The sequence below is a fragment of the Colossoma macropomum genome, unplaced genomic scaffold, assembly GCF_904425465.1.
Source record: "Colossoma macropomum unplaced genomic scaffold, Colossoma_macropomum, whole genome shotgun sequence".
NCBI classification, from domain to species: domain Eukaryota; kingdom Metazoa; phylum Chordata; class Actinopteri; order Characiformes; family Serrasalmidae; genus Colossoma; species Colossoma macropomum.
The window spans coordinates 17,048,414-17,059,273 of record NW_023494794.1 but is presented as its reverse complement, the minus strand read 5'-3'; the positions used below and the strand labels follow the sequence as shown (position 1 = coordinate 17,059,273).

The 10,860-nt window shown below is 38.4% G+C and overlaps 1 protein-coding gene across 10 annotated transcripts in view; it reads right to left on the bottom strand.

Moving 5' to 3' along the window:
• Nucleotides 1-4,190: 4,190 nt before the first annotated feature.
• The window catches only part of sh3glb2b (SH3-domain GRB2-like endophilin B2b), a 59,168-nt gene continuing 52,498 nt past the window's right edge, over nt 4,191-10,860 (bottom strand). For all 10 annotated transcript variants that reach the window (XM_036580406.1, XM_036580409.1, XM_036580411.1 and 7 more), the window contains one exon: nt 4,191-6,908. In XM_036580406.1, coding sequence (XP_036436299.1) covers nt 6,801-6,908 — 108 coding nt within the window. In that variant the 3' untranslated portion in view covers nt 4,191-6,800. The remainder of the gene's footprint in view (nt 6,909-10,860) is intronic.

Sequence of the window (10,860 nt, the reverse complement as noted above, 5' to 3'; positions counted from 1 at the left end):
GAGCGTCCTCTCATTTTTTTTTTTTAATATATTTTATCTATAATAGCACATGGTCAATGAGTACATTAATTGACCGTCAATTATTTTACATATATATTTTTATTGATTACAATTTTTAATGATTTCAATTCAATTATATATTTAACTTGGACATTAACCCTATTTAAGAAAATGTTATGTGGTCAGCAGGTCAAGGGCCACCACTGAAGTTATGGGTCAAAATAGGGAAATTGTGAACTATGTTACATGTCAACTAAGTTACCTAGTAGTCTACATCATCAGTCATCATTACCCCATCATTATCATTATCAGTCTACATATGTCACAACACATTTTATTCACATGGGCACACTTTCACTTCCTGAGAAACAGCCGAGATACAGCGTTCGTCAGGATGCTGATTCTACGAAAAGCGCATTCATATTAATTTTTATACATATTATTTAAATATTGAAATTACTTATTTTTTTAATATTTTGTTTTTAGGTTAGGCTTCACTTGGACCACCTGTGCTTGTTTGAAACCTTTACAAAAACACTGAGGGACTTGTCAACTATGTTACACCTCAATTTTAAAATTTAAAATAACTCAAATGGTGCTGCTGATATCTGTTAATGTACTGCACATCTACACAGTTTGCACTTAAAACTATTAGAATTATCCATATGCTATGAATAGAAAACATTTCTGTCTTCAATGACAGTGCTGAACATATCACATGTATATCTGGAAAAAAGATCAATTCTTCAAATTATTTTTAAAACATCATTGTATAAATGGCAGAATAGACTCACAAGCCCTTAAAATTGTGTTCTAAAGTGCAGGATTTAATCAAGTGACTAACAAATAGAAAACAATAAAAAAAAACAAATGACAAAGACAAATATAGATAGATAGATCTTTACTGTCATTGTGAAAAACAATAAAAAAAACAAATGACACAAATATAAACACAATAAGACCTTATATTTATATACAAACATACTAGTGCAAAACAAAATTATATATAGTGCACAATGAAAGGTATCTCAGTCTTGGTCTAGTCTCAGTCTTCGTCTTAGCCTTAGGAAGGAGCAGGAAGGGGTCTGTTAGTTTCTGATTGGAATCTCTTTCCTGAGGGCAGGGGGGACAACAGGTCATGTCCAGGGTGAGTGGGGTCCTTTGAAATACCACTGGCTGTCTTTTGGAGTTGGCCAGTGTAAATGTCTCTGAGGTGGGCTGGTGTTGTACCGATGGCATGCTCTGCTGCCCTTACCACCCGCTGCAGGACCTTTCTGTTCTCTTCTGTGTTGTTCTAATGAGAAAGAACATAGTTTTTGTACTTTTTGTTGATGTGAAATGTACCCCAAATCATAGAATGACCCTTATACACCAACCTTGTATCTACAGTCTGTCCATTTTATCGGCTCCACTTACCATACAGGTGCACTTTGTAGGTCTACAGTTAAAGACTGTAGTCCATCTGTTTCTCTGTACACTTTGTTAGATGCCTTTCACTCTGTTCTTCAGTGGTCAGGACCCCCACAAGACCACCACAGAGCAGGCATTACTTGGGTGGTGGATCATTTTCAGTACTGCAGTGAGACTGAGGTGATGGTGGCATGTTAGTGTGTTGCGTTGGTAAGAGAATGTTGTACGCCCCAACACCCCCCTCCCCAGTGTGTTCACTCTGCAACTCAGCAATTAAACAGAAATTGTGTTCTAACATTAGCTGAAAAATGCCATATTTAAGCTTGCTTCCTGTAGAGGACGTGTTAACTTTTTAAGTGAATGTAGTTTGCCTGGGGAGTTTCAAAGTTTTGCATACAACTGTAAATATTTATGAAAAATGTATATATTTCATGGTAAAAAGCTAAATGATTTGCATCACTTACACGTCACGCTAGATTTGATACAGTGAAGAGAAAAACAGCTGTCCAAAATGACTTGGAATCTCTTTTGTTTTCCTTCTTCCGTAAAGTTACCATTCTGGAAATACAAGAGAGATGCACATCATGTAATATAGCAGATTCCAAATCCAGTTGTCAAAGACCATCATTGTGTCAACACAGTCTCCTGATAAGGCATACATGAGCCAGGTCATCACTGGCATTCTGCCATACTTGCTTAACTAGACCAGGTGTATTGGGAGTTGGAAACCACTATAGCTAGTGGTGTCTAATAACATTCACCAGAATTTGGAAAGAACGGTAGATTAAAAAGTAACTTGTAGAGTAAGTTACGCTGCATTCTTGGCTGGGAACTAGGAATTTCCCAACTGGAATCTCCTACGTTCACCCAGCTATGACTGTTTGATGTCGGTAAAAATGAAGCTAAGGCTCGTTTAGTTGGTGTGTGTGTGTATAAAACGCTCTTAAACATCTGAATTAAATTTCATGCACAGAATAGCCAGAGAATAGAATCCGTGTGTGGAGGCACCGTGGTCAGCGCCAAGATGAACGGTTTGTTGTCACGCGTCACACGTCCAGAAGGCCAGGTGTCATGATGCGGGGTGCAATTTCATACTATGCCGGATCACCTTTGGTCTTCATTACAGGCACTTTGACAGCCTTACGTTACGTTAATGAGGTCCTGCGACCAGAGTCCCTACACTCGTCTGTACGCTGCTGCCGTCTCAAGAGCTCGCCTTAAAGACACAGATACTGTACCATGGCCAGCCGCATCGCCAGACCAAACCCTGACTGAAAATGTGTGGGATGCTATTGGACATGCTATCAACACTCCACCCCACCGCAAAATCTGCAGGAACCGCGCGAGAATATTCAAGCTGCACGGGATGGATTATCACAGGACACCATTAGGAACCTCTACAACTCCATGATGAGACATCTGGACATAGCGGCCTGACGCCATTAAGAGACGCTACTTCTGTATGTGTAGCTCAATAAATATCGCCCATATAAATCAAAACGGTTAATCATTTATAGTTCCTGGTAACCTTTATTTCCCCCCCGAACAGCACTGAAATCCGAGACTTCCTTCTGGGTGCAACTGTTTTTTTGAAGATGAGTAGTTATCTAGTGCGTTGGAGTACGACGGCGTTTTAGGGCCACTGTTAATAAAAATAAAAATAGTAGACTTCGAGAATAAAGTCGTTCTATTTCGAGAAAAAAAGTACTATTTCGAGAAAAGATCGTAATATTTCGAGAATAAAGTCGTAGAATTACTACATTAAAGTGGCATTAATAGCAGGAAAGGTCGCAATATTGTGGCCAAAGGCTTTACAAAGTGAAGGCAGCACCTCCTCGTGTTGAAATGAGGGGCGGTAAGGAGTTAAAGTTATACTCTCATATCCATTTTCACCCATAAAGAAACACTCAGTCTCCCTGTCTGTCCTGCACATCAGCACCAGCCTGTTACAGTATAAGAAACGGCTGTGCAGGAAACTGTTTATTTAGAGTAAAGAACCAGACGGACTCGGAGGAAACTGTCTGCCTATTTTGTTGAAGGAGAATCGCAGGCAGGGTCGTCTACACGGCTATCGGGGCTACATCTCCGCGCCATTCAAAGAGGGCATGAAGTTTCACAGACAGTGACAATGATGATCAAAATGATCGATCCACAAAGAGGAATGTGTGGAACTCCAGCGCGCCAGGACAGCAACCAAGACCCCAACGCGTTATGGCAGCCCCCCTACAGTTAGCCCAATTTATCCTCGATATATTACGCCTTTTTTTCTCGAAATAGTACGACTTTATTGTCGAAGTCTACTATTTTTATTTTTATTAACAGTGGCCCTAAAACGCCATCGTATTGGAGCGTGTACCTCACAGTTACCTGGTTAATGCTTAGAACTCAGGGGACTGTAAAAGAAAGCGTTGCCTAAACACAAATAGAAATTTAGAAAAAGCTAAAGAAAAAACTTAAAGCACACTGATATCATGTCATGCCATGTTGATATAACATCACAGTACAGCAATTTTGAAAACTCTGACTTTCTGAGTGGAAATTGTGTTAGATGACTGTTCAAATGGATTTTTCACACTCTGGGGTTGGAAACCTCCCATTTGTCACTTGGACATGAACGCAGACATGATTAAATCCTGCGATCATCATTTCAAGAGTGAATATTGTAAATGCTGACTGTGGTCAAAGGCTCTTCAAAATCATAATACAGTAAAAACGCCTCCATGTTAACAGACATGATACACAGCTGCTAAAAAGAGACTTTCAACAAAAGACATTTCAATAAAGCTATCTTTATTATTATGTTCAACTTTCATTCAATCAATACACATTGCTTTTTTATTTAAACAAACATCGATTACACAGATGAGGAATGAAAAAGAAAGGCTAAAGCAGGAGAGGTGTTTATGGTGATGTAACCAGAGAGCAAAAACGGAACAGTCAAATTACACTTAACTGGACCCATTTTAGGAATTGTTTACAAACCTCAGATTCATAAACTACACTATTGCATTTCCTGTTACATCCACTCTGAATCCACTGGAGCCAGGGCCTACACCAGTTCTTCCTGACACCATTAAACATATTTCAGATTCAAGCAATGATAAAAAGAAAAACACACAAACACACACAAACATCGCTAACTCAATTACAACAGCATCTGATGTGAATAAACTATTTACTCTTTTAAAGAGCTTCTTCCTGCAGAAGAACAGAAAAACCTTGTTTAAAAACTGTAGGAGTCACTGTAAAGAGATGGAAGTACACTGAGATACCTGATACATCCAGATCGTTTTATGGCTTGTTCAAATAACACATCAAACAGGGAACATTTAGGCATTTAAACATTATACAAGTTACTATAACCATCATTATTCTCAGTCTCACAGATTTCATTATCACCAGGATTCTTTAATTTAGTGCGACTTGACTGTCGTCAGGTATGAACTGTCTTTAATGTGGAAATTTGACTCTGTAACTTCAGTTTTTAATACTTTCTAAACTTTCTCGGTTTGCCTCTCTACCCTTACGAAAAAGATCTGCAGTGAAAAAAATATCTTGGCAAGTGAAATCATCTTAGATCCAGTCAATGATGTATACATTTTCTTGTTATGAGATTATTTAACTTATAACCACAGCCATTTTTTACTTAAATTCAGCATTCTATGTGCAGATATTTCTGATTCTTTCAAATTATCCACCAACAGAATAAGACACTTTCTCTAGATAAAATTACTTAAATAAAAAACATTTAGAAATTTTATAACATTTTTTTCAACAACCTCATCATGAGAAATATTTGATATTGACAAGAATTAAGAGGTTTTCACTTGCAAAGATGTTTTCTACAGCACTGTATAATACTTTCATAATAATGCATAGTATTTTTGCCTCTGGTTAATACATCTGTCTGTCTGTACTATCGTCTATTAATTTGTAATACTCATTCAGCATCCCTTAGAGATGGCACAACACCACTTTTTCCTTTCTGATACTGATTCTGAAATGTTAAGTATCAGCTGATACGATCCAATTATTCTCCTTAAAAAACTACTAAGCCTTAAAATAAGCTGTTTTTAAAAGAAGCACTTCACTAAAGATGAGTGTCTAAAGTATGAAATCATACTGAAACCTCTCAAACACTCTGCTGCCCCACAGGAAGACCTACACAGCTAACATCACATCACACGATGTGCGAGTGTGTGCCATTGATAGATGATAGATATAGGCTTGTAGTGTTATATAGTAACTGTCTAAAATAAGAAGAATTTACAGAAACACTTTTCTGAAGGTCAATTAGGCTCGTGAGACTATACGAGGCTACATTAGGCTGCATGAGACCTACCTAAGCCTTTATGACAAATGACATAAACCTTTATAAACATCTATATAGGTTTATGGCAACAAGTGTCAGTTGTCATAACACTTACTGAGGTGAAATGACGTCAAAATAGACAAAAGCAGCTTTTGTGACACTGGCGCTTGCTGAAATAAACCTATATAGATATTTAGGAAGGCTTATGTCAGTTGATCCTGAGGTCCAATTACAAATGTACATTCTTTATCAAAACGTGAGCATTCAGCACAGATTACTCGACGGCATGCTTCTCCTTCCCTTTTTTTCTTTTTCTTTTTTTCCTTTATCAGCTGTCTCTTTTTCTTTCTTTGTTTTCATGAAAGGCGTAACGTGGCCTTAAGCTGTCTTTCAGTAAAACGTCACCGGATCTACTATAGGAAAAGTCCTGCAGTATTACAAAAGTTCTTTTTCATAACGGTGCACCATCAGAAAGTCTCATTCTTTTCAATAATCAAAGCCACGCTGCCAATCATACAAGTGAATACGTCAAAAGACGCACAAAGACACAAGCTTGTATTTGAAGGAACAATGAAGTTTTTTCCTGTTAACTCAGAACACACTCATAATAATATCCATTGGGCAAGCTTGCCTATGAAATGCTTCAGCGATAGTGGTATTCCATATAATAACAAAACAGTTGTAGTTACTTTTAACAAAACAGACTGAAATCATCTTAGAACCAAGCAAAATGTAACCAGTCGTCATTGTAGCGCATTGGCAGATGTCAGATCTCTTAACGCACTACTGTGAGACTCCTAGCAAGACACTTTTGAGTATAGTCAAGTCCTTTGAGTTAAGGGAGTGAATGAATAGTTTAAACTTAAAAACAATCAAACAACAATACAAAACAACTTCATGAAGTCCCAGAGTGTTTACATCTGTTTGAATACTTGCTCATGCAAAGTTTCCATTACCATCCTGTAATATCAGTCATCACACAAACTTAAGGTCACAAACATAAATTGCACATGTGTGCATCTCTCTGTGTGCATCTGTTTAAGTATCTGTTTGTGTGTTTACGTGTGTGTGAGCATGTTTAGCTCAGCAGCTCCAGGTACGTCACCGGCACTTTGCCTTTCTGATTCCCTCTCTCCCCAATAAGCCAGTCTGGGTCCATGCCTGGAACTGTGTATACTGTGATAAGCTAAAAAAAGACAGAGACAGAACACAGAACACTGTCAGATGTGGCTCCAGTAGATCCATTCATTCCTAAGTTATTCACAGACCATTTTTAGAAAGTGTGACCACAAAGATGTTTACATCACAAGGTTTTCCCTTGGTAAGCAATCCAGGAAGAAGAGCTACAGTAGAGTGTAAAAGTCAGAGAGCACACTTTCATCTACTTCATTTCCAGTCAAATTGGCCATTAAGTACAAGAAGTCTCAACAATTAAATATAAAATTAAACTGTTCAGTACTGAATTTCTTTGCCTTTATAATGGATTCCATTCTTTTCGGCAGATTTGCTTTCAGTTTTTCAAAGAAATCTGCAGGGATATTTTTCCACACTTCTAAAGTTCTGTCTTAGAAGGTGGTTGCATTTTCAGCTTCTCCAAGTAATTCCAATGACACATTTAGACTCATCAGTCCATAAAACCTTACTCCACATCTCAGATGTCCAGATTTGGTGTTCTAGAGCAGGCTTTCTCAACCTGTGGGCCACAGACCATCAGTGGGCCGTGAAGCACCCTCTAGTGGCCTGTACTCAGGAAGGCAGTCATTTGTAGTGGGCGGGTAAAGTCACTGTAAGTCATGAAAACGTAAGTGGAAAAAAGATTATCTGGGAATTAAATGTTTTCAAATTATAACCAATAAAAATATTAACAGAGATGTACAAATAAAAATGTCGCAGTCGCAGGCCAATTAAATGTCATCAGTCTGAGACAACGTAGCCACAGGTGCATGATGCAGACAGCTAGCCAGAGATGGAGTTTCTCAGGGTGCTTTGTTTGGTGTGGACTTATCACACCTTTTTCTGTAGTTCGCTCCGTTTGGACACGTGTGAGCACTCCACCCGTATTCAGGTCTGCAGCAAACAGCTGAACCGGTCCATCAGAAACTGCAGGTCTCGGTCCGCTTCAAACAAACCCAGTTCAGTTTACTGCTGATAGAAACACGCTCTGTGATCAAACAAGGGAATTCATGAACAGAGCTGGCTCTCTTTCAATTCCAGAAGCATGTCAGCGCCGTACAGTCAGCATAACGACTGTTTTAATGAATGACTCTTTACAGAATCTCAGCACAAGCTGCTGTTAAAAACAACAAACAAGCCATAAAATAATATTCGAGTTTGAACTCATAGATTTAGAGCGTATATTTGGTCACGCATCAGCGACCTGAGTGGTTAAACTAGAACTGATAAACCAATGACAAAGAAGCAGATATCAAGTAAGATTTATCAGTATTGTTAACTGTGATGATGCTACTTCATTCAAAGCCCAGTGAATTAAATGTGTTTTGGCTATTTAAAATGAATCACAAACACCCTCAAAACTAAGAGACCAAGCAGTTTCTCACAGTGCACATCTACTTTGTACATTTCCTTTCTTTTTTCTTCCCCCCTCCTTTTTAACATCACTATAACCATTTTTTGCAATGTTTTATGTTTTTAAACATAACAGCAAATTTTGCAAATCTACTGACAACTAAAGTGTTCAGGTGTTCAGTGTCAGCATTTAAGGAAAGAAAAATAAAGTTGTATATTAAAAAGTTGATTTTAGTTTTCCTGTGGGCCACTCTGCTTTGTAGTAATAAACAGGTGGGCCTCAAAAGGTTGAGAACCCCTGTTCTAGAGCAATTTTTCTTCTTTTTTTTTTGTCTATTTCCTTTTCTTAGTTAGGGCCTCTTGACAGCTACAAATCCTTTCAGACCCATAGTGTTGAGCTGCCTTCTCAGGAAGGATGGATAGAAACCCCTGAGTTTTTTCAAAATAAAGCAAGAGTGGAGCTTGATTTTCTCTCTTTCAAAGATGAAAGTGCTGTTTATCTGATGGTGACAGTCCTGGTGGTCTACCAGGTCTTGCAGTGTTGGTAGGAGTCCCATTCTCTCTCTTCTCTTTTTTTACTTTTAACCATTTTTTTGAACTTCAGTTTTAAAAACCTGTTTTTTTTTCCTGTTTATTTTCCTTTAACTTTCTCTTTCTTTATGTAAATGGATTATCTTGTATTTAATCTTCTTGGTATCCTTTAGCCAATATAGATGCATATGAGAAATGAAATTTGAAGGCAAATTGCAATGTGTTTGGGTAGTTTCTTGTGTGAATGTTGGTGTCTCTTTGAAGGGGAACATAATGTCAATGTCAGTTTGGGAACAACTTTTATTTTTAGGATTTTAATGATGGAAAAGTTAAAGTGACTAAAGGGTACATAAAAGTACAGACTGCTGATAATAAAAATATTATGCTGAATGTTCAAGGTTTTGGGTACTTTTCTGTTAAATGTACTTTTCCTGCTTTTTTTCTGGCACTGAACATTGAATAACTTATACTTAATGGCCAATTTGACTGGAAATGAAATAAATGAAAGTGTGATATCTGACTTTTGCCGTACTGTACATGTGGGTACTCTTAGTAACCATAAAAGCTGTCTTTAATGACTACCCAGAATACTAAGCAATCATGGAGCATGAGGTTATTTGGTTGTGAGTCAGTTGTTCTCATGTCGCTAAAGTCTGCCATTTAAACGTTTGAAGTTTATCGTCTGATGTTTACTGTAGCTCTTCTTCATCCAGACATCAGCTTAAGGTCAGGTTTAGACAGAGTCATGTTCTTGATGTCTGCTTTACTTGCTGATTAAATGAGACATGCAGGCCATGTAACTGTTTACAAACTTTAAATTCAAAAAATAAAAACTGGCATCCAAAAGTGAGGAATGCTTCATGACAAACTCGGAAATGCCCACCCAAGATAAAAGCATATAATGACTCATGGACTTCTGGACTTCTCCATCCGCTTCCAAATAACCTGCTGTGTGTCAGTTCTGAATGTCCTATGTGTAATTCAAAGGAGACACCAAGCCAGGTCTCAGAAAACAGATGTGGGCGTCTAGCTTGACCCAACTTTTAGGTATGGCTCCTGTCAAATCTGCCAGTGCTTGGGGCTGTCCCAACGCTACCCTGGCTCATTTGGCCTTTGTCCACATTTGTATGAATTCCTGGTTGAGGAATTTCCCAGGGCTGTGAAGTAATTCAGTAACTACACATGCCAGAGCTAAGCAAACTGCCCAGAACTGCGGCAAAGAAGACCACATTTCTGTGTGTAAGTAAAGCCTGAAATACTTGTCTGAAGCTGTCAGGACGTGACTTATTGCATTGAGTTTGGTCGGGTTAGAACATAATTTCTCCAGTATTTCTCAGGCTTAGATCAGGCTCAGGTTTCATGTTTGGCCTTTTGACAGATTTTGGCCCGCTCTAGTTTTTTCCCTAATTCTGTAACCTTCAACAATTTTTAGTACTGCATGTTGGAGTCACTCGTGTTAGAAGACCTTGAAACTGACCTCCATGAGCGAAACACGTGCCAAAATGGACACGTAGGAAATAAGATGGCTGTAATTAGTGTCACAAGGCAATACTACTTAATAGCATACTGAATAGATACTGAATAGGCAATATGATTGCCTCTGGAGTTATTTTTGGTCTCCAATTGGTGGTGGTCAAGTTTAGAACAGCATTTTGTTGAGCTACATTCCGGTTTGTACAGAATTTAGTTGGCTACCCTCAGGTTGAGAGAAGTTTGTCAGTCTACTAGTTTGGACAGAATTTTGGTCGGGTTTAGACAGAAGACTGTCTGGCTACAGTCAAGTTCGGATAGAATTTTGTCGGCCTACCACTGGACCAGCTTAAGGTCAGGTTTAGACAGAATTATGCCTGGCTTACAGTCTGGTTTGGGCAGAATTTGGTCAGCCTGCGGATGAGTCTGGACAGAATTTTGTCCAGTTTACAGTCAGGTTCAACAGACTTTTGTGGGTCTGCGGTTGGGTTTAAACAAATTTAATTGAAAAGCTGTGGCCCAGGTTGTATCAAACTTAAGCAGAATGAATCTAAATTTCAGACCAAATTTAGGCTCTAAGGCACATAAAGCATAAATTACTTGCATGAATA